Source organism: Cygnus olor, chromosome 1 (genome assembly GCF_009769625.2).
Source record: "Cygnus olor isolate bCygOlo1 chromosome 1, bCygOlo1.pri.v2, whole genome shotgun sequence".
NCBI classification, from domain to species: domain Eukaryota; kingdom Metazoa; phylum Chordata; class Aves; order Anseriformes; family Anatidae; genus Cygnus; species Cygnus olor.
The window spans coordinates 71558646-71582757 of NC_049169.1; the positions used below are offsets into that span (position 1 = coordinate 71558646).

The 24112-nt window shown below is 42.3% G+C and overlaps 2 protein-coding genes across 3 annotated transcripts in view; one reads left to right on the forward strand and one right to left on the reverse strand.

The window, feature by feature from the left end:
* Positions 1-24112, reverse strand: part of BORCS5 (BLOC-1 related complex subunit 5) — a 94752-nt gene that overhangs the window by 65864 nt on the left and 4776 nt on the right. Inside the window, exons 1-2 of one of the 2 annotated variants that reach the window (XM_040545033.1) lie at positions 5957-6093; positions 5152-5295 (exon numbers count right to left, since the gene is read on the reverse strand). In XM_040545033.1, the coding sequence (XP_040400967.1) occupies positions 5152-5295; positions 5957-6014 (202 nt within the window). In that variant the 5' untranslated portion in view covers positions 6015-6093. Of the gene's footprint in view, positions 1-5151; positions 5296-5956; positions 6094-24112 lie in introns of those variants that run through there. The other variant, XM_040545032.1, reaches the window with a different exon arrangement.
* On the forward strand, positions 6156-11682 carry MANSC1 (MANSC domain containing 1). Its single transcript, XM_040545031.1, has 3 exons — positions 6156-7155; positions 7919-8059; positions 10329-11682. Exons 1-3 carry the CDS (start codon positions 6831-6833, stop codon positions 11321-11323), a joined length of 1461 nt encoding a protein of 486 aa, XP_040400965.1. The 5' UTR covers positions 6156-6830; the 3' UTR covers positions 11324-11682.

Below are 24112 nucleotides of genomic sequence, written 5' to 3' on the forward strand. Positions count from 1 at the left end.
GACTTTGGCTTTCAGATTTACCAGAAACCTCTCTCAATAAAGCACAGAAATCATTTGCTACAACATTCCCTTTTCAAAATGACAAAAAAGCTAGATTCTGCAAATCTCTTAATAGACATACGTATCCCAGTAACATTAACTGGTCTGATGTCTAAGAGGATTTGGAAGTCATAAAATGCATATGTACTCTGAAATTAACATCTGACTTGGCTTGGCCAGCAGAAGCAGAAAGTTGCTGCCTTTTTGGCAGCTTTTGTCAATCAGCAAGTCTCAAATGCTCACAATGCAACCAAGGTGATAAGAAGAACCATTAAATTAGATTGGAGAGCAAACCCATCGCAAAATCCTAGAGGACATGGTGGAGACACAGCAAAGTTCGTATTCCTAATATCAAGCTCCCTGCATGTTATGTTTGCACTAGGTCTTGCTGACCTCAGTGCAAAATAGGAATTACATCTGCATTTGGATGACTCTCTCTTGAAAAGTTTCTCTTATATTGCTAACATGCATCAATATATCCTTTATACACATCCATCTATTTTGTTTAACATAACACTGCACTGCTACCAGAAAGGTCTCAATCTTTCCTGAAGCTTGAGAGAGAAACTGATGCCCTTTGAAAGAATGCAGTAAGCATTTTGTTTCTGTGGCACAAAGTTAAAACCAAAACACCCTTCTCAAAAGCTTTTGGGAAGTTTTGTAACAATGCTTAACTCCTTAGGGTACGTGTCTTATTTCACCAAGAAAATTTGCATAGTTATCAAACACAGTATTATTCCACGTGTAAGAGATCCACTTTCCTCTGCAACTCATAGAGGATGAGTTTTACTTTATACACAGCTGGTTATGGCTCTATGCTATAAAAAGACTGTGAGAATCAGGGACACTGAACAGACAGAAGCTCATTTTTTTATACAAATATCCCCAGGAAGCAGCATAAAGGAAAGAAACAGCAGATCACATTTTGTTCTGTACCGCTTACAAAGTAGTCGCTAAAGGGAATGCTTGACACAATGCTTGACTCCTTTTTTGCACTCAGGAGATTTTATACTTAGCTCCTCACTTTAAAAATAAATAAATAAATAGTCAAACAGTGAAGTTCTTTGCTAGTATTTCTACCAGAAGACTTTTTTGCATAGCCAACCACTCTGTACCCAGATATATAACAGCTACTGTAGAACGACGGTCAGGTACTTAATTCCTAGGTGTACTCCCTAAGAGTACCTTTTCCTCTCACTTTGTGTAGGATTGGGATTTGACTTTTGTCAATACAACGGCAGTATAACAGACATCCATCACAGCTGTAACTCTGAGGTGCAGATTTTTCCAGCGAAGCCAAGGAAAACCTAGTATGAAAGATGTAATGGACATAACACTGTGTAGTGGGTTTACGTGGCAAGGTTTCGGTAGCAGGGGGCCATAGGGATGGCTTCTGTGAGAAGGATCTAGAAGCTGCCCCATGTTTGGTAAGGGCCCTGACCAGAGCTGAGCCAATAAGTGATGTTGTTTTGCACCTCTGTGAGAGAATATTTAAGACAGGGAGAAAAAAAACACATTGCGACACTCACAGCAGCTGGGAGAGTGAGAGGAGTGAGGAACAGCCTTGCAGGCACCAAGGTCAGTGAAGAAGGAGGGGGAGAGGTGCGCCAGGCACCGGAGCAGAAGGCCCCTGCGGCCTGTGGTGAGGACCATGGTGAAGCAGGCTGTCCCCCTGCAGCCCATGGAGTACCACGGTGGAGCAGGGTTCCACCCTGCAGCCTGTGGAGGAGACCATGGTGGAGCAGGTGGACCTGCACTGACCAAGGCTGCGGCCTGTGGACGACCCCTGCCGGAGCAGATTCCAGGCCGGACCTGTAGCCCATGGAGAGGAGACCACGCAGGAGCAGGTGACCTGGCAGGAGCTGCTGCCTGTGGGGGACCCAGGTTGGAGCAGTTTGCTCCTGAGAGATGGACCCCGTGGTACGGACCCATATCTGGAGCATTTCTTGAAGAGCTGCTGCCTGTGGGCAGCCCACGCCGGATCAGTTCAGCAAGGACTGCATCCCCTGGGAGGGACCCCACAGCACAGGGGATGAGAGTCACTGAGAAGGAGTGGCAGAGAAGAAGCGCTATAGACTGACCATAACCCCCATTCCCCCGTTCCCCTGCGCTGCTCGAGGGGAGGAGTTGGAAGAGGGTGGATGGGGGGGAAGGTGCTTTTGGTTTCTTTCCTTTGTTTCTCACTTCTCTAGCTTGTTAGTAATAGGCAACAAATCTTACTGTCTCCCTATGCTGAGTCTGTTTTGCCCGTCACGATAATTACTGTGCGATCTCCCTGTCCTTATCTCAACCCTTGAGCCCTTTTCATCGTATTTTCTCCCCGTTCCTCTTTGAGGAGGGGAGTGAGAGAGCAGTTGTGGTGGAGCTCGGCCGCCCACCCGAGTAAAACCACCATACACTGACAGTTTCTCACAAATGAAGTTATACAATTGCAGAGACCTCCAGTGTCACTGGCCACAGCAAAATCAACTCAAGACAGCTAAGAGAAACATGTACTTCAGCTTTTCAGTGCTTTGTCATTTGAGAACATTCATTCTCTTGATGATCATGTGCTTCCCCACCCCATTGATTTAACAATTAGGCTTCTTTTGACACTTTAAAATAAAGCCCTTGTTTAAGCAAAGAATAGTGAAGCATACAATGGCTATGAGTTCACATTTTGAGCTCTCCAAGCTAGCAGCTCATAAGACACAAGTTTCAGGATTAACTCCTAAAAGATCTCTTACTCCCATCTTTATCCATTCCAGGAACATAAGCCTGCTTGTGAAGAATAGAGACGAGACCAATCCAGAACAGAACACGTTCTCAAGCAGGCCTGTGGCCTCTCAAGACTCGGCTCAGACTACGTCACTTTCTGTAGCGAACACAAGCATCACAGTCCTGTTATTCAAGGAACAGTGTATTTGAGGCTGAAAAGCTGTTCACATGGGCCAACACAATTTAACATGCAACACTCGTCAGCAGTCACCAGATGTCATCACATCAAGAGACACAGGGAAAGACATTAGCAGACCAAGCGACTGAAATAGAAGATTTCGGTCATACACACACACCTTCAGGTCCACAGCAAGATCAGCAAAAGCAACTCAGTAACCAAGACAGCTGCCCATCAAATAACGGAACATATGCATATTTAGGAGTTAAAGGGCCTGGACTGGTGATCTGAGGTAGTGCCCTCTGGCTCCTCCACCACCCACACAGGAACGCTGCCCCTGGAAGCGATCACATCGCAGCCCTGCTTCCAAGGAATTCCACAGTTCTCATACAAGCCGGGTTTGGCCCATCACAGCTAAAGGCTGGGTGGAACTGAAACTGTCATCACACGCTCACAAATACACAATAATCTCAGTGCCAGATGCTAATGCATCTTGTAAGTTCGGAGTTTCAGATTAAAGCTTATTTATTACCTTTGTGAATTTGGGTTACAGCATTCACATTTCAAACTGCCAGTGGTGAGATTTCAGTTCTGCCTTTTGTACAACGCGGGATGCATGCAAAGTGTGTTCTCACCAAAGGTAATGAAACTGTCTGCTGCTGACATCAACACTGCAAGCCTCAAAAATCTTACAGTCAATTCTAGAATGGTAGTGAAAGTGTCAGGAATAAATCAGATACAGATTTCTATGACATCATCATCTGCAGAATTAAAAAATATATATATAAGCAATGCACATTCTCCTTGGTCAACAGGGACAGCAGTACCAGTCCTAAAAATATTCAGGGTTGCTTTTCTCCTATTCAGTGGTCTTTTAACCCCTTATGATGGAAACGGTACTGCTAGTGCCACATAGATCTAGATCCCCATCCAGCAGTACCCAACACCAAATATTTGGCCCGCTGGGCTATCATAGTACCCACAAGCACTAATCCTGTTTCAAGTTGAAATAACGAAAATAAATAAACGTAAAGAGTTTGTCTAAAAAGTGATGTTACGTCATCTAGCAAAGCCTGAAGGGCAAAGCAGCTGCCACACCTTCCCAGCAGCCACATGTGAATTACTGGCACTCAGACCAGTGGTGCCTAAACTCACAGCTGTACAAGAACACTTCGCTCCTTCCAGTAGCAGGAAGGGCTAAACATGCCAGCAGCTCCTCACTGTAACAGCAGGCCTACAAGGCATGAATGAGCAAGCAATACTGCCAACGTACATAATTCACAGTAAGACTCAAACTTTAAAAAAAAAGACATTGGTTCACTGAGTGTGAATACGCGATGTAGCAGACAAGTTTGCTGACCCACACTGTTCCAGGAAGAGGAGGAGGCCAGGAGCAGGCTCAATTCATGCAGGCTGCTCCAGATATCTTCCTTCCCAAGGGACTTTCAGGTAACAAGAAAGACGCTCTGCACAGCCTCCAGGAAAAGGGTTAGACAGAGAAGAGTTAGACAGAGCTAGGCCACAAAGCACATGAATGGTTTCTGGTAAGCTGTAAGCTTGACAGCTGTAATTTAGATCTTCACTTCCCTTTGAACCAAACAGGAGGGACAAAGAATGGGTGCAGGGGAAGAAAAAAAAGCTGGGAGGAAAGGAGGAGACAGACAGAGGGGAATTTAAGGGGTCCACTGATATAAAGGGATGTCATCAACATAGAGCTTAAGGACACTCCCCCCCCACGAGCCTCATTTTTTATTCCCCTCTTCCAAAGCAAGAACGAAATCTGATCTAGATTGGAAACCCCAAGAATAAATCTTGACTTCAAGCAACTAAATCTGTACACACATAGCTTTACTCCAAGATAGTAACATGGAGATGTTTTTCAGAGCGAGAGCAAAACTGGAGACTGTAGTCCACAATATATTAGAATGTAACATAGCATCTCTCATCAAAAGCCTTGCAAACCAGTAGCACTGGGCAAACTGGGAAGCTTAGAGCTGTTTTGCCTCCACAGTAGATGGCTCTACATCAGAGAACATTATTATCATACTTCTAAACCAGTTCACACACCATATAGAAGATTATGAAACACCAAAAGAAGGCAAGGTTTAAAAAAAGGGTAGATGTGTGAAAAACATAGACAGAAATGTGAATTTCAGTAGGAACCTCAGTATGCCACAGAGCACATACTCTATTTGGCACAAAAAAAGGGCCTTCAAAACCAGAGGAAAATCACTTACCTTTTAAAAGGGGCTGGAAAGTTGGAATTTCCTGCAGTTTTATGACATCTGGATCATTGCTCACGTTCCGGGAGGATTGTGTTCCTGGGGCTACCACCACAATGTCATCCATTTTTGCTCGTTGCTTGGCTGGAGATGGAGACGCTAGAAAGATTGGAGAGCAGGGGAAGGAATGCTTAAACAAATTAATACGCAGATTTCATCAGAATTTGACCCTAAAAGAACATTAACGTGTTTAACAGAGAGCAAGTATGCTTTATACAGTATAAACACATCCCTGAGATCACTGATGACACTCCCTTCTCCCCCTCTCTCTGGTAACACGTCACGTTCAACAAAATTTTTCAGAACAAGGTAACGGTGCTGATTAAGGACATGTTGACTTCTTGCTCTAGTGATAACCCAAGGTAATTTCATTTCAGCGATGAAGGTTGAAGGCAAAAGCTACCAAAAAGTTTTTATCTGTCAGCACTCCACCATAGTAAGGCTCTTTCATATCCTTATATTTTAGGGAACGATTCAGTTCAACAGCTTAATCTCGGAGACATTTGGGACCCCCGTTTCCACGTCACACACGTCGTGCTTTCACCGCCTGGGACACCTCCCACACTGCCGACACCCCTCATTCCTTCCCCCGGAGGCTAGCATCCCCGCACCGCCCTTCTTGACGGGGCCAGCGGGCACCACAGCAAGAAAGGAGGGAACCTGGGGCTGCCGTCCTCAGCACCCGCTTCGCCTCCCGTCCTCGGGGTCGTGGTGGCAGCGCCCCCGGCTCCACCGCCACCAGCTCCCCTTCGCCACCGACCTGAGGCGCCGGGCTCGCCCAGGCGGCTCTCGGCCTCCGCGCTCTGCTCCGCTCCCATGGCGCACAACCGCGCTGCGACAAACCGTGCCGTGCCGTGCCGTGCCGAGCCGAGCCCGGCCTCCTCCACCCCGCCGCCCTGCAGCGCGGGGGCCGCACCGCGGCCGCCACTACCGCCCGGGCTTCCTGCCGCCTGCGCCCGGGTCAAGGCAGGCCCCGCCCGGCGCCACGGCCAGGCGGAGCTCCGCTTAAAGGCACCGGCAGGGCCGGGAGATGGGCTGCCACATATATATATATATATGACATGGCTGCCCCATATATATATATATGATTGTTGTGTGATGATGACACCTGCAGTGTGCCGCTTCAGCATGCAGTACCCATAAGAAGGGTACAGTCCCCTGAGCCTCGCTGCTGCCATTGAGCGTTAGGAAATGTGACTGGGTCCGGAGTCACACTCTTACACTATCCGAGAGTGGCTTACAATGACTGATTTGGGAACTAAGTATATATTTAGTGAATGTGAGTGTGAATACCCACAAACATATGTATACATATACCTGCAGTTGTTCCTATCTGCATCCAGGTGTTTAGTCCTATAGGACTTCTTCTTTTCATTATTTTACTCTAACCATTGCAGTGTAAAGTAATCTGTCCTTCAGTATCTCTTCATGTAATGGACCACCCCTAAGAAGGACATTTATTTTAGTTGCAGAAATAACTATGTTATTCTAAGTATGATGCAGGACGAGATAGCTGAAAAAGAAGGACTATATCGTACTGCCCCTTTGCCGCGTTCCTTACTCTCCGGGCCACTTAACTAACACTGCCCTAAACTAACTACCTATCTACCTAAAAATAAAAGGAGGAGCTGAAAATGTCTAAAGGAAAAGCATTAGCTAGGCAAGATGGGGCGGGGGGAAAGGCGGCGGCCGCGGGCCGGCCCTCGTCCCTCCTCCCGGCCGTGGGGCCCTGTGGGGCGGCCATGTCGGCGGGCATCGGCCTCCGGCTCCGGCTCCTGCTCCTCGCCTGCCTGGCGCCCCGGCCGGCCCTCGGCCAGGGCTGCTCGGCGGAAAAAGAGGAGAACGCCATCGTCGACATCAGCTTCGCCCTCCCCGCAGGCATCAGGGGAGCAGAGCCGGTGTATGCCTCGGCTCCGGAGGCGTGTATGAGGGCTTGCTGCCTGGGAAGAGGGCTGCCAGGTAAGGGACCCCCTCTGCCTTTCTCTGTTACTGCTTGTGAGCACCTAGGGAATTACTTTGCTGTCCTGCCTGGCTTCATGTGATACCAGATTGTTGATACCAGAGTGTTCAGGAAAATAACTGCAGTACAGAAATGGAGGTCGTTTTACATGCTGCAACCACACAGGCTCCCAAAAGCCAAGAGGCATCATCTCGATTCAGCAGACACTCTGCAAAGTAACCATTGGTTTGTGCTACGTTCATTATAGCCAAAAATGAGAGTGCTTATGCTCCTCTGAAACTGTTTTTTTTTTTTTTTTTTTTTTCATCAGGCTTTTAGAGTGGTATGAGGCACAGCAGCAAGTAGAAAAGAAGCCAGTTAAAAGTGCCCCCCAATAGGATGGGAACAGTATATATCCACAGGTATACTGAGGAGGTTTTCAGATTTATCATGATTTGTAAGCAAAAACTTGTTACGTAAAGCGGTGCCAACGTGGTATGTGTGAAGGGAGAATGAGAGATTAGACTAATTATTTCCTCATGTTCATCTGTACAGGAAGAGGAAGGTGTGACGTTTCACATGTTGGCCTTTGGCCATTCTTTTGCAGTCTTGAGTTGTTTTTCTTGTAGGAATGTTATATGTTGTAGTTTTCCTTTAGGAATGTTACATGTTAGTGGTTTTCCTCTTCAACACATGAGGAAAACTTAATTTAACTAACCAGAACTTATTAGTAAATGCTATAAAGGTTTCTTGCTGCTGAAATATGTATATATCGTTTTGCAGGAGACAGGAAGTGCAACTTCATGATTTTTGATGCTCGAGGGACAAGGACACATCCAAACTGCTACCTGTTTTACTGCCCAAGCACAGAGGCCTGTCCAATGAAGCCTGCAGCAGGATTTGTTAGCTACAAGATAGCTCGAGGTAAATAATAGGAAAAGACACTGCTCCCCACACCAGATCACCTTTGCCTCTGTCTTTTCAGTAGTGACTGGGTAATGTTTGTAATGTTTGTAATGTAATTTTGTAAAGTAATGTAATGTAAGTTTGTAAAGTAATGTTTGGGGGTTGCGTTTTTAGTAAAATTTTCTAAACGAAGCATTCTAATTTTACAACGTCATTCTTTGCTCTGTGGGAGATGGATAGGCAAGTGTTTGGTGAGCACCTGCGTGAGCCCAGCTTCCCGGCTGGAATAACAACCCAACCATTATGAAATTCCTTCACATTAGGTTCAGAATTCTTCATAGTTTTCCTTTGCTTAAAACAAAAAGGCTTCTTCCATCTTGATGTATTCTAGTCAAGGACAATTTCCTGTACATAATACTGAAGAATATTGCTGAAAGCAATGGAAATATGATGCCCTTGTAGCTGTCTGTGTATTCAAAGGATTCAGGCAACACTGATGAGTACCATATAGATACAAGCAGAAACAGCAAGCAAATATTAGGCAAGCCTTAGAACACCACTGTAATGTTACTGAGTAATTGGGGATAGTAATCATTATTTTCTGTTTTCAGTTAGGGAACCTGAAGCACAGATGCAAACTGACTAAACTCAAAGCTTCATGGCATGTGGGCTGCACACTCACAATTTTCTCATTATCTGTCATGTGCTGTGGGATTTTTAATAGCAAGTCTTACTTGTTGACTGGCATTGACTTGCAGCAGACCAGTCTGAACAGCTCAGATAAGAAGCAGCTCAGATAAGAAGCTGATAATTAGACGGTCCTCTTGCCAAGAGTTCACAAGGTGGTTTCAGTGTGGCTTCTTGAGAGAGCAGAAATTTTGTATTGCAAGAGTCTGAACTTTTACTGAAAAAGAGAACTTTTCCACAAGAAACTATAAAGGGGGGGCGGGGAAGTGGAAGAATGGACATTTGGAGATCTGGTAGCAACAAGTTTCTTTGACTACTTGTTCCTTAGCACTGAGTAGTATGGTTGGGACTCCTATAACTCTGTATCTAACAGGGCAAATTGGACTAGTAAACTCTTGAAATATAGCTGGATTTATACAGAAAAGTATATTTTACCTTGATTCTGGAAAAATAGAATTCACTGTCATTACCATACATTTAGAGAACTTCTGCAACATTCCACAGAATCATAGAATCATTTAGGTTGGAAAAGACCTCTAAGATCGTCAAGTCCAACCATTAATTTGTTTACATTCTCTCAGCAAGATATTAGAATCTTTAATTTTTTTCTGTGGCTGTATTCATTTAACAAGTTTGCTATGTGAGAAACATTCAATCTTACATCCCTTGTTGGCCATGTACTTTGATCAGAAATGTATTTTTTGCAAAGTGAACAAGCCTGGATCACTGCTCTGCACCATACAGTTGCAGGAATACAAACCATTTTATTACAGATGAGGATGAAAAATCTCAGAGAAATTATGAACTGTTCCTACCTTGTCTGTAAATAGAAGCCCCAAGGATACTTCATCTGTGTAGTAAAATATCATAACACATAGTCATGTGAATGAAATCACAGCAAAGTGCAGCTAAGTGCAGCAAAGCACTCACAGATGCTAATTCCGGGAGACCCTGGACCTTAACAGACTTGTCATCATGACATCTAGGTTGCCACTGTTTTCTTAAATGATTTTGAGAAAGTTGCTCAGACTCTCTGCTCTGGTCCCAGTCTATAAAACAGGGATATTATTGTCACCTTGTATCATCAGACAATTATGGTATGTGAAGTGAATTCTATCAAACAATCATGGGATGTTTGGATATAACAAGAAAGGGGGGTATATAACTATCTTGGGTAGGTGGAAATGCTTACATCTGACAAAAGTGAGGTTGGTAATATCTACTTAATTGACAGACTGTGGAATGGTTTAAAGGCAATGGGCTTACTCACTCTACTTTTCACCTCTAAATAAATACATTCATGCTAGATGAGTATAAAAATCACATTGAGATGATTGCTCTTCACATGTAAATTTTGTAAGAAGCGGCAGTCACAGTCTGATGTGTCCATGCTTGGGGCTGACAGGTCTTATGACAGACAGAATTTGAAAGTCACTGCATATTTTAAAGAAAAGATCTTGATGCTTCAGTTTGATTAGTCATTACTTTCTGGAGCTCCCTGATATGTCTCTTACTATGAAATATAAGTAACTAGAATAAGCCTGTGGTAGTCACAAATAGATTCTGTCATTAAATACTGATAATTCCTTTCTGTTTCCAGACACCTATGCCCTGGAGGACACTTCCCTAAAAAATGAGGACTTTCATTTGAATGAACACTCTTTGCCTTTGGATGCTGGTGCCTATATTTCTCACAGTCTGACTAGCCATCAGAATCACACCACTGCTTTGCAGCAATCTGTCTTCCATCAAGCATCTGAACTCCCAGACCACGTGGACAAACATTTAGACAATATTGAATTTCATACAGTTTTTCCTGAATCACAAACGGCCAACAATCTTGAGAGCTTAGACCCCATCCCAAGGCAGAAAGAAATTAATCTGCCACCAAATACGTCTTCTAATGTTCAAAGTGGAAACCCCTCTGCTTTGTTCCCCAGCACTCAGTCTGGCGTTCCTGGACCCAGCAGTACTACCATTTCTCCACTGCCTACAAGTGTCACCAGACTGGAATCTCATACAACTTCTCCACCTACTGGCGGTGCTAAACCTAGTGCTGTCACCACAAGGGCTACGTTTATGCACACTGCAACTGCTAGAGCTGAACATTGTATCACTGCTGCCAGCACTGCTGTTACTCATGTTCCTCTTTCCAGTCCCACAATTTCTGCTTCTACTTCCACAACCAAGCGGGTGACCTCAAATTCCGGAATAGCTACTGCCACATCAGGGCTCAGAACTTCAGCCATCCCTCCTGAGCCAACACTTGCCTCTTCCAATGATACCAGCCATGTTACCCTCCTCTCTTTTTCAGATTTTGCCCCGTCTACTAGTGGTTCTCCCCTAGCTTCCCAAAACAACCATCAGGATTATGACCCATCTGATTCAGAAAGCTACCTGTCAGAGAGCGCTCTGAGAAGGAAAGGTGTCCTTCAGCTGGAAGACAAAAGCAAACTTGTAGCAGCTTTACTTTTTGGGGTGATTTTCTTGCTACTAGTTATTGCATTCATGGGGAAGAAAATGCATGAATCTCTTCAGAAGAGACATTATACTAGGCTGGATTACCTGATCAATGGAATGTATGCTGATGTATGATGGGGCAAGGGGAATAGATTTTTAGGAGCATTTCTTATCTTTGGGAGAATTACTTTGAGACTGAATAGGAAATATTGAAATCTTAGAAGAGGATGTATTCTTTTTTGGTCACTAATGCGAAAGCAGCAGATGAGTTTGGTGGGGAAGAGAACTGCTATTTCTATGCTGAAATATAATGTCTATAATTTGATTTATTACTAAATTCTAAAAATAAACACTCAAGTCCAAGTTAAGCAAAAAAGTTCTTATGTTTAAGGAGAAAAAGAATTTCATGAGTATACTCTGTGACTAGAGTAACATAAGTAAACCTAGTAAACCTAATAAAATTAGTAGCTGTGCAGTGCATGAGCATTTTCAAAGCTATCTGCCCCCAATTTATTTTATTTGCCGTAGTGTTACACAATTGTCTGGCGTTATGCAACTGTATCTGACATCCTATTTATTGTATCTGGGCCTTAAAGGAGTACTTGGTAGCAGAGTTTTGCATCCAAATGGTTTTAAGTACAAAGAGTAAAAATTGTAGTATACTTAACTTTCCTTAGCTACATTTAGTTTATTGATGTGTATCCTGAATGCTTTTGTCTGCATACATCACAAGCTATCCTTAAAACCACACGCTGCAAATTTGAGTTTGCCTTTTCCAAAGAGATCACTGCCCTCCAGCACACTGAGTTTTTGCAGGATGTGTCAAAAAATCTTATCATATAAAATAAATTGAAAAAAAGCAAGGGATAAGCTCAACATATGCACAAGAAAGAATCTGTTCTGATATACCTAAGCCCATAACGGTTGAGATTCAACATCTGATTATAGAGCAGGTGGAAACTTGTGGGGGAACTGAGCAAAGATAACAGCTGTATTATTGGTAGAAGATACAGAAAAGGTGGGGTCTCCCGTTTCTGAACATCTAGAGAGATTGAAGGTAAGTAAGAAAGTTTTAAAGGAAAATTATGTTGTACAAGGGTCCCAACCTCAATGACGCTTCCTATAGTCACAAAAGCAGATGAACAAGCTCGCATTATCTTTCTGCTTCTAGCATTCTCCTACTTCCCTCACCAGGCTAGTGGCTCTCGAAAGAGCTGTTTGCAACACAGCCAGACTTGCTGTCCCTCTTGAACTTGTAGAACTCTCCCTGCTCTCAAAGTACACCTTTTTTACTTCTGGGGTCATATTCATATGACCGGTAATAAGCACAGCTGATCTATATTTCCTTGCCTCTGGAACAAGAGACAAGCGAGTATCTGTGCACATCTGCTGCTTGCTATACAACCTCCAGTTCATATTATTCACCGCACTCACCGCCACATCCCCATCTAAATCTGTTTTTAGAATGAAACACTAGATATCAAAGTATCTGTGTGGCAGGCAGCATAATCGACTACAAGTATCAAGATAGAGAAGGAAGGGTGCCTCATGAATACAAGGAAATAGATCTACTACAATTTATGAAAAGTGACTCATGTCCAAGAGGTTCTTAGATCTGTCAAGCTTAGTGCAGTGGGAAGTAGGCAAGATCCAAAAATGCCCTTAAGGCAAGTTTTCTGAGAGCTCTAACAATAACTATGCAGAAAATTCTCTGAAATTTCCATTATTCAAAGATCAAAGAAAAGTCAGTGCTCCTTATGTCAAGAAATTGAATTCTTACTATACGGGAGTTGCAAGTTGCTATATACAAAAACAGCAGTCTTCTGCATTGCTTACGTTTGATAACACCTAAATGAAAAACATTCTGGATAACCTCTTAAAAATGAACAAATTTTCAAAAGAAAAGTATCTCAAGTTCATCGGCTTGTCTGTTGACTACACTTTGTTTAACCTCAGTTTCTTTGCTTATTTATTTATTTATATTAGGTATTTTCAAAGGTTTGTGATCAAGGAGGAAAAACATTTCTGGGAAATAGGTTAATAAAATGATAAGTACTAGGCTCAGTTGTGGGCTGGAAAATGCAGGCACAGATCTGAGGTTTTCTCTAAAATGAATTACGACTTGGTGAGAAGCCTTCTACATTGCCTATGACATCACAGCAACTTATTACAGGAGAGGTATTGAGAACAACCCCTGAATCTTCACTGTGCATTTTGGCTGTAATAATTAATTTGTTGGAGGGGGAGATGCTTGGCAGTAATTGATGCAGTACAGTACAGCAGAGAGAGATTCAAGAGAAGGCCGGAGGACATATCTCAGGGTCGTTCAGAGCACTGGACCAGAATTTGGCTAATATCATCAGAAACATTACCCTCCAACCCAAACAGCCAACATATATCAAGCACTGGGAATGGCAGAAGCAAAGCAGTGAGCTGCATGTGTAGCGTGACTAATTCAGTGAGAAAGCAGAGCAAAATAAACAGAAAACAAAACAGAAACAGAAACAAAACATAAACAGAAAAACAAAACAAACAGAAAAACAAAAAAGAAAAGTAAAAAAAGCAAACAAACAAACAAAAAAAACACAACAACAAATGTTTATGCTTGAGAAAAGTATGTTCTAGGTAGGTGTACCAAAACACTTTGTTTTATTTTGTTTTCTATTTGCCACCCATTTGACTTGGATTAAGATCAAACAGGGAATTGCTAGGTGATCTGCCTGGATCATTCCGTTGGGGATTTTACAAGCTGTGTTTGAACACTAGAGGGCAACAACAGCTTATTAACTGTAATTGGCAAATTTGAGGATGCCAGTTTAAAAATGTTTTAACTAGATCGTTTTTTAACTTTCCAATCAATGGCTATTTCATTGCAAAAGTGTTTTATTAGAAAACTGTTTTATTTATGGGAAGGTTCTTGGTGGAGGGTTATATATACACACTTTTTAAACTTCTTACTACATCATATAGCATGAGTGAACTTCTGTAGAAGACAGCAAAACATTAAGCGTATTTTCTTCTACATTTAAAAAATATTAAACCAGATTGTATTTTTAGTCAAATATTGGCATTGTCAGTTAATAGAGCAGGAGAGAGATTTCCCATCATCATTCTTTCAGCTGTGATGCTTAATTATATGCATTTTTGAGCTTATTTATTTGTGTGGGTAATGAAAGAGAAAGAAAGTTGTGTGTTATGAAAGAGAAAGGAGTGAGTTGGACTAATGTAAAAATTCACCCAGTTTGTTATGCTTTTCAACACTGCTTATTTAAAATTTCTGTGCACTCTTTTTCCATTGACAGCTCCTATGATCTTACAAGTGCACCATTCTCCCTGGTATGAAATGATCATGCAGCAACGAGTTTTTGCAGATGGTTTAGGAACTAAACAGATCTACTTGTAGTAGGGAGAAAATAAGGGATAATCTTCCCACCCTGAAAATAAACAATAGTGCCTTACTTAAAACATAAAAATAAAACTGGAATCATGTAACTTGATTATCAACCAGTGTGATATGAAGACAAACTTGGGGTGGCTCTTTCTGAATGCAACCAGTTATGTTAGGGTACAAGACCAAAAGCTGACTGACTTTAATCACCTGGAGAGTGTCATAAATGCTTTAGCTGCTTGTTTCATGTAGAGATTTTACAGTGCTGAGAAAACATGAGGTGTGTAAATACAGAATGGCTTGAACAAAACTGTTTTGTGGTGTTATACACTAAAGCAAATAGAAAGCACAAATTTTATAGCCACTGCAAACAATCATGAAGAAATAACAAGCTAAATTGCAGATCTATTTGAGATGGATGAGAAAAGCACCCGGTCACTACCTTAAGGGGCTGCGAACTCCTAATGGCATGTTTTCTCCAAATAGTGCTTTGGTTTATTGTAATTCCTGTAGGAGTAAGAAATGCTTATGCATAGGATTCTTTTGAGTAAATTACTGACCAATCAACTATTAACAAACAATTACTAACTAACCAACTAAATCAAGTGGATTTGAATCTGAGGATACCATTAGATAACAGCTTACACCCACTGTCCCACACTCTATGCTGATACTCACACCTGATAGATACATGTTGATAGTTCAAAATGCCATTACCACAGCCAACAGTCTCCACCTTATTATAGCAGAAGTCTAGTTTGTGTTCTGGCACACTCTCAAAATTGGCCCAGGTTGCTGGGCACTTCCTATGCATTACTTGTTCCCATACAGATAATATACTTTTACACCTCCCTGCTCATAGATAGTTATAGGACAGCTGCATCCCTTCATCATTAAAAATAAAAATAAAAATCCCTTAAGGAGTATACATGCCTTTCCCACATGCCTTATCAGGTCCTTGATGGATAGATACCCTGAAGTATTGGGATATATTGAAAATTTTTCTTCATCTTCAGGAAGCCTACATATGCTGAATCTCACAGTCTAAATTTGCTTTCTTCCCTAGGTCTCTTCACTTCTTGAGGATATCAAAATACAAAGCATACAACTGCTGCTCTTCTTCCTCTTTGTGTTTGGTAGATATTATAAACAACAAATAAATGCATTTTTAAGTTTCAGTACAACCATGCTTGATCACTGTTTTCTGCCTATCGGCTTACTTCACGGACAGTAAAATCTGAGGGTTGTGCATTAAGTTTTCTGTCCTTTCATTGTCTCATGTACCAAAAAGAGTTTGAATATGCCATGTCTGAGATGTTCTAATCAATCTTCCTCTTGTTTTGCATTGTTTTTAAAATAAAATAAATATTTCCAACCTACTGACAACAGAAGAAATACCCAGGACTAGTCATCAGGTAATTTATGCACTCTCAAGTGGTGCACAGATTCTTTTCTCAAAGAAATTTAACAGGCAATTAACATCCAGAACAATTTCAAGATGTTGTAGGTTAGACTGGCTAAACCATAGACATGTTTTGACACATTTGTTCATTTGAGATGTCACCCTGAAGAACACACAGGTGTTTCTTCAAAATGCTAGGATGGTGAGGGTGGCTACGTGCTCTTTTTAACATGTTTTATTGGTAATGCATGGAGTGCATAACTTTTTGTTACAGGCCTGAGTTTGGACTCATTTGTGGCTTTTATTTTATTTTATTTTATTTTATTTTATTTTATTTTATTTTATTTTATTTTATTATTCTATTCTATTCTATTCTATTCTATTCTATTCTATTTTTTTGCACAGAAGCCTCTGGAGGTAGCTTAAACTTCATGAAGAGGCTGTCTGTCTACAGGGATGGACTGCATTTTGCAGAGGCAATTTGGTACCTGCCACATCAGAGCAGCAGCTGAATTTCATAGAGTTCTGGCTGAACATTCGAAAGCCACAGGGAGCAGCACTGGATTTTTTCTGTGCCCCCTACTTATACTGAAAGAATGATATGATCACTGGTTTTTAGGCTTTGACATTGTGACTTTTGTAGCTCTTCTCAAGAACAAATTGAAAATTTGTACAAAGTTCAGATCTTTATTCTTGTTCAAGGAAGATGGTAGAGAAACACTATGACACAGACTTCCTACAGGTTTGCCTGCTGTTTAGTTAGTTTCTGAGTAAGTTTTTCTGTTTGGTTCTATGAAAGAGCCTTTTTTTCCCTACTCCTAAATCCCAGTTCCACTGACACTACTGAAATTCTCCTGTGTAGTAGTCCAAGCAAGTCATGAATGGGATGATCTCTGTACTTTGGTGGCCATGCACTGCGCTGCCTTTGTGCATGCAATTCCCATTTATTAATGTGGGAGGTCCTCCTGCACATCGTTTATGGCTTTAAGTCAAGTCTTCCCACTTAGTGGCTCATAACTTTCCAAAACAATTCCCTTATAGGATGACATGACTTCTCAGCCCAGAGGTAAAAGTTATGAAAGAATCTGAAGACAATTTTCCCATCTGCTTCTGATTATTTAACTACGACAATGTTTTCCTTGTTTTGTTTCAGGGCATGAAATAAGGAGTTCAAATGTTTTTCCATCATGTGATATATCAGGCACTATTTCTGGAAAGAATCCAGATTTGGCACATGCTATATATGTTGCCTTTACAGAGCACTCTGTTTTAGAAAGGCCAGAAATAATTTGTTTGTGAGGTATAGTTTTAAACAAGTGAGAACAGCTCAGACTATGCTGCTCACTACTAAACTTAACAAGATACACATGTGGCTTTCCTACGCAGACAAGTATATAAAACAAGGGTATATGCCATTCAAATGAATGTTGTGAAGGCTGGTATATTCTGAAAAGTGACAAGCCTGAACACTGAAGTCTATCCATATGTTATATCTGGGAGAGAGTATAAGCTTTTCCAGATATCTGTTGGAGATGCCATCTCAAGGGTGGGTTTGACAGTATGCCATGATGTTTTTTCAATGGCCAAAAATGGGTATCACTGGTGACAGCAGAATTCTCCAATGGCTACCTCATTAAGTGGTAACTAAAGTGATTTCCAGGAACTTAGTCTGCATACACTAACAATGACATGAAGAGCAATCAAAAAAATGCTGCATGCTACAGGCAGTTCAATTGCAGCTTAGTTCCATATGTCTGGAAAGTCTCCTGACCCTGCAGAACATCAGGTATTTTGAAACATAGAAGAAGGTTATCCTGGGCAGCAATCCAGACTGAACTGAAGTGGATAGATGTGGCATCTGGGGTCCATGACCTTGTACAACAGCAGGTTACCGTGCATCAGCTGGCAAGTGGTAATTTTCTCTAAGCGAGACCCTGGTTCTTGTAGTTGTACTGACACCTGTGGTACAGCTGAGACTGTAGGAGAAACGTGGGCTTGAAAGGTGAATTAAAAAATGAGGTCTGGTTTGGGGGTAAAATGTATAGCTTTTTAACTGTCCCTGATTTCATTTTCTTCCTTTATTTAATTTTCACCTGATTCAATGTTGATTAAATCCCAATTAGCAGCTACCTTGGCTACAGGCCTCTTAAGAGGCCTGGTAAAACTAGACAGGTCACTCCAGGAATGACTTTGCATATTTCTCATTTGGCATTTGACCTAAAATTTAATAACTCTTGCTTGAATCTCTAACTCAGCTTAACTCAAGTTTTTACCCTATTACCGTCAGTAGTGACTTTTACCCTCTGTTTCTGTACAGCTGTTCCATTGTTGAGCTAATGTTGTTCAAGAGTAGAGGTTTCACTCAGGGAAAGAAAACGGGAAGTTGCCCTTGTATTTGCTGGGGTTTGCTTTGAAATGTTTGTTTGAAATAGCATCTATATAACAAAACAATTAATAGGTGATATTTATGTTGAGGAGCCAGCACTGCAGTGTTGAGTGCTTTTTACTCATGAAGCAGTCCTTCTGCAACTACTGAAATAAAAAACTAGAATCTCAGAAAAAAAGCAGATTTTGTCCTTTGTCTTAAAGAGCTATGACAAGTGTTCCAGCTATGTTGTTGGCGGGAGTCTCAAATGTTTTGTGTTCGTATAAGTATAAGCCATTACACGTAGCTATCAGAAAGAATAGCAAAAAGAACTGACAGATGCATAGTAGAGTACTGGAAAATTCCTGTGTAGAAACTGGGAAGGCTGCTGGGGCAACAAACAAGGCCAAAAGCTAGAGCTCTTCTGCTTATACACTGTGATCACTCAGCAGAGTAAATAGAGAACAAGTGCAGATTACCCAAACCTTGTTGCTTCATAAAAGCTATAGTATGTGCAGAACTGAGGGATGGTAGATGGAGAGAGAACAATGACTAAATAACTGGTATACACAATGCTCTACAAACATTTTTTTTTTGGCCTATCCTTAAGTGGTTTGGGTCTTTGGCTCCCATTGTTTCTTTGTATGTGTTTTCATTCGTTTGTTTGTTTTTGTTTTTGTTTTTAACATGGTGACCAGGACGCCTTTGATATACTGCATTTGCAATTTACTGCCACAGTGTACCATGGGAAGCACATATCCTCACTGATGTTTCCCCCACCTAAAGTGCTAAGATTCCTAAACCACAAATGAAGACAGGGCTCTAAACTGGCAGTTCTTTCAACTCCTAGAGCTTTTTTTATTTAAAAGAAAAGTGTTTGGGTGAAAATAGCATTTTACACGTATTGTTCAAAGAAAAGATTTCTTAATATGCCAAGATTAAATAGGGATTTTGTTCTGTGTAAGCTCTTTTCAAATCATTCTAAAGGTATTAGATTTTTCACAATTGTAGTAAGGAAAAAAAATAGCAGAAGTTGCATTAACTGCAAAGCTCTGGCACTGAAAAAGGCATTGGAAAGAGCTTTATGAGTCAGGGCTATTCAAACACAATTCTCTGTCTTTTATTTGAAGATCCATGTGACCAACTACTATCTTTGTGGGCTTGGTTGGAGAGGTGGGGAAATAGGGCAGGAAGAGAAATTGATTGGATAGCTTCACTTTTTTTTTTTTTTTTTCCCTCAAAGGAGAAAATAAGATCTATTTAATCCAATACTGAATATGATGATTCTTTAATAATAGCTTTATAGCAGGCACAAGTCTTTTAATAAATATATTGGGTGTATGTGTGTGTGTGAGGGGGTCTTTCTCTGTGTTTTCCTTTCTCACTTATCTACATTTAATTGCCAGGCATACTGGTAGAGTCTTTATCAAAGTCCATGCTGTAAGGAAATTATTCGAAGAACTAATGGATATGGAAAAGCAGCAAATGAGACTTCAGCCATACATAATCACATCTTCCATCCCTCATCACATGAAGAATGAGTTACAGGTCATAAACCACAGAAATCTTTATATAAAGAAACAGTGGAAGTTTAAGAATCCAGATTAATTCCTTCTCTAGCAGACAATGAAATCAATGGGAGATATTTTAGCCAGTGCCAAGGGGTAATGTGTGTGAAGCTTTCTGCTGTCCTGTGCCTGTATTTCAAATATCTTTTGTAGAGGCTTAGGTGTTTACAGTGCTGTTGCCAGTTGATAGGGTGGCAGAGGAGATAGTTTGGCAATTCCCTCCAAGTCCTATAGCTCTGATTCAAAGATCAATATGATTCCATTAAACCAGAAATTCACTAAGTATATTAAGATATATTTAGATATTCACTAAGTGAACAGGCAAGGCCTGTATAAAAAGGACAGACTATAGAATCAACCACTGTCAATTATCTTGGGATTTCATTAGTTGAAATGAAGTGAACAAGGACTAATAAAAACTGTTATCAGCGTTGTGATTTGTTGATTTCAGGAAGGCAGGAAGGAAGGCAGGAGGGCAGGCAGGAGGGCAGGAAGGAAGGAAGGAAGGAAGGAAGGAAGGAAGGAAGGAAGGAAGGAGACAGAAGAAGAAAGAAAAAAGAGAAAGAAAAAGAAAGGAAGGAAGAAAAGGTAAGGATTTTGTCCTTGTAGTTTATGATGAATCTAAACTGAAAGATGCGTTTTAAGATTACATCAGTTTTTCTTCAGCCACTAGTGGGCATGGGATCTGTGGGACTTGACCTCATCTGAAGGAAAGTCCTCCAAAATGCAAGGATTGTGAACAATGGATCATCTGTATGAACTTTTTCACTCTGTAGATACATTCCTATTATGCCACAGGGTCTCCAAATGTACATAGCCTGTGTGACCTTGAGTCACAAAGCTAGCCCTAGCCTTATCTAGCAAGGAATTAGCTATCCTTATTACCATTTTTGGAGGCGAGAATATTTTGTACTTCTGGAGATCAAATACTTAAAAACTTCTTAAATTAATTCTTCAAAATAAGTCTTTAAGACTGATGATACCTGCCTTCATGTTCATGTATCTTATAAAATAACAGCAAAATGTTAGAAGCCCATTTAAGACATCTTCTTGTACTTAAGAGAGAGCTTTAAAGCACATTAAGCAATTCATGTGTTTTGCAGTGACTCTTCAGCAATAATAAACTTTAATCATTATGGAAATTAAATAATCTCAGTATGGCAGGCTGGAGAAATGAGCTGACAGGAACATCGTGCAGTTCACCAAAAACAAATACTGAGATCTGTATCTGGAGAGGAGAAAATCTCACGTACTAGTAGATTCTGGAAGCCAGATGGCTGGAAGTGATGTTTGCAGAAAAGGTATTGGGGATCATGGTAGACACCTTCCCTGGGGGTGTTCAAGGAAAGGTTGGGTGTGGTGCTTAGGGACATGGTTTAGTGGGTGACATTGGTGGTAGGGGGATGGTTGGACCAGATGATCTTGGAGGTCTTTTCCAACCTGAATGATGCTATGATTCTGTGTTACCCTGATGAGAGGCTAGAGCCTGAGCTGGAAAACGTCATGTGGAACAAGGTAGATAAGGCTGCAATCTGCAAGGTCCTGCAGTTTTTCCACCTAACCTAACCCATAAAAGTGGCCTAGAAGAAAGCTGGAGAGGGACTCTCTCAGGGAGAGTAGCGATGGAACGAGGAATAATGACTTTGAACAAATGGAGGGGAGATTTAGGTTAGATGTGACGTGAGGAAGAAATTCTTCACTCGGAGCACAAAGTGCATATGGTAATTAGGGCTGAAGATGCACCTTGCTTCTGTTCTTTTCCGTAAATTAATTTTAATTACCTAAAAACCAGTGTTAAAAATAAACCCAGGGCACAGGATGAGAGGTGGAGGGCAGTCCCTGTGGCCGAGGGGCAGCCTTTCTCTCTGGCAAGCCAAATGGCCTGGGGGAGCCAGCCCCAGAAAAGGGGCCCTCAGCCCCCCCAACCCTCCTCCTTGTCCACGTGAGGGCATCTTCCAGGCTGCTCCCAACACAGCCACCATTGGCCAAGCGTGGGCCACTCCATCACAGAGGCTTGCTGAGGTCACAGTGGCCACCACTGCCCCGCCTTTGCTCCAGGCCCTATAAAACAGGACCCCTGCAGGTGGCCCACCATTCGCTGAGCTTCTAGGCACTCTGACAGCCAACTCGTGTGGCAAAAAGAAGACTAGAAGAGCAAGGTGAGCAACAGGCCTCCTTGGTGTGTGAGGACAGCGATGCAGTCTGGTGAAGCACCAAGAAGGGATGCACGTAACGAGAAGTGTCATGGGCAGAGGGATAGCACCTGTGGCACAACAGACACCAGTGCCCAGGGGACCTCTGGTGTGCAGCCCACAGACACTTATTATAAGCGGTACCAGTGGCACCGCAACGACGCAGGGAGCAGGCTGCCCCCTCAGCCATACAGCAACAGGGGACCTGGGCCTAACCATTGGCGCAACAGTGGCATGGGGCAAAGACAGGAGCGCCAGCCGGACAGCCGCGTGGAGCAGAGGCATGCCTGTCATCCAGAACACAGTGTGGGACCCAGCCATGACCTTAAAACAGATAGCAGCGTCGAACCCAGGCATGGAAATGAACTGGACAGTGGCATGGGACCTAGGCACAGAACTGGACGATCCCCTGGTTCGGCACCCTGGCCTGAAAACATTCCAGATGGAAGGCATCCCGTTTGGGCAGTCCTGGGCAAGGACTGGCTTGTCCTTCTGCCAAACACCGTGGAGCTCATGGAGCCAGATCCACCAGAAGATGTGGAGGAACCAGTGGAGGTGGATCCACCTCGGCCAGACCAGACCTCTGACTACCCCGGCACCTCTTCGCGCTCTGCCATGCGAGCACACCAACAGTGTCGCAGGAGTGCCTGGCGAGCTCCCTACTCGTCGCTCAGACTCCATCCCAAACATTAGCTTGGAGCCACTAAACATCACGGACGTCCCGCAGACTCACCTGCAAGATGTCCCGGCAATAAAGAACTCTTGCCAATTCTCAGGGGTTGTGTGAGTGCTTCTTTCCCATCCCCCACCCATTCTGTGAGAGGTGGCATCCCTTCTGCACAGAGCCTCAAGGAAGAGCACAAGAGAGGACCCAGCTTCCTTTGGGCTGCTGCGCTGGGGTGACAGGAGGAGTCCCCGAGGGCCACCATGCGCCTTTAACATTTGTGAAAATAGACCAAGGGGTGAAAATAGTAGTGTGTAAGCGATTATAGGTGGCTAATTTCTTATATTAGGAGTGAGTTTCTATATCTGAGTAATTGGTAACCACAGACATGGAGAAGGCTGAGGTACTCAGCAACTTCTTTGCCTCTGTCTGCACTGGTAGACCGGCTTCACAAGTCTTTCATTTCCCTGAACCTGTAGATGGAGGCTGGGGGATCAAAGTCCTACCCACTGTAAGTGAAAAACAGGTTCAAGACCACCTGATGAATCTAAACAGGTACAAGTCTATGGGACGTGATGACATGAATCCCAGGGTCCTGAGGGAACTGCCTGATGTAGTTGCCAAGCCTCTCGCCATCATAGTTGAAAAGTCCTGACATTTCAGCAATGTCCCTGGTGAGTGGAAAAATGGAAATGTCATGCCCCTACTCTTCAACAATTAAAACAAAGAATTGAACAAAGAGCACTACTCTTCAACAGTTAAAACAATTAGGAGACATTTCTTCTCAGAAAGAGTGGTCAGGCATTGGAACGGGTTCCCCAGGGAAGTGGTCAAGGCACCATCACTGGGGGTGTTCAAGGAAAGGTTGGACCTGGCACCTAGGGACATGGTTTAGTGGGTGACATTGGTAGTAGGGTGATGGTTGGACCACATGATCTTGAAGGTCTTTTCCAACCTTAATTTTTCTGTGATTCTATGCATAGAAGAGTGGTGTCCTGCTTAAGGACATTCACAAATGCCTGATTCTGAAATAACCTAAGGACTTATACATGACCTGCATGCTACTTTTCCAAGCCCTGAAATACGATCACCACAGTAAAACATAAAACTTAGAGTAGAGATAACAGTTCTGAATTGTCAAAGGCAACAATATTTCTCTGAGGAATCCTGGGAAATGTTAATTTAATGAAAAACGTGTTAAGCATGTGACTCCACCCTTATTTTTAATTATTACCTAATTAAAAGGGTAAAAAAAAAAAAAAAAAAAAAAAAAAAAGATTTTGGTTTTCCTTGAAATAGCAAACTGCTACAACATCTCTCATTTGTGTGATCTTACCTTCCAAAT

Excerpts from the sequence above, each read along its gene's own strand:
- MANSC1 (XM_040545031.1), top strand. The coding sequence starts at position 6,831 with ATGTCTAAAGGAAAAGCATTAGCTAGGCAAGATGGGGCGGGGGGAAAG. Across the intron at positions 7,156-7,918 it reads CCTGGGAAGAGGGCTGCCAG|GAGACAGGAAGTGCAACTTC; the intron begins GTAAGGGACCCC and ends ATCGTTTTGCAG. Across the intron at positions 8,060-10,328 it reads TAGCTACAAGATAGCTCGAG|ACACCTATGCCCTGGAGGAC; the intron begins GTAAATAATAGG and ends TTCTGTTTCCAG.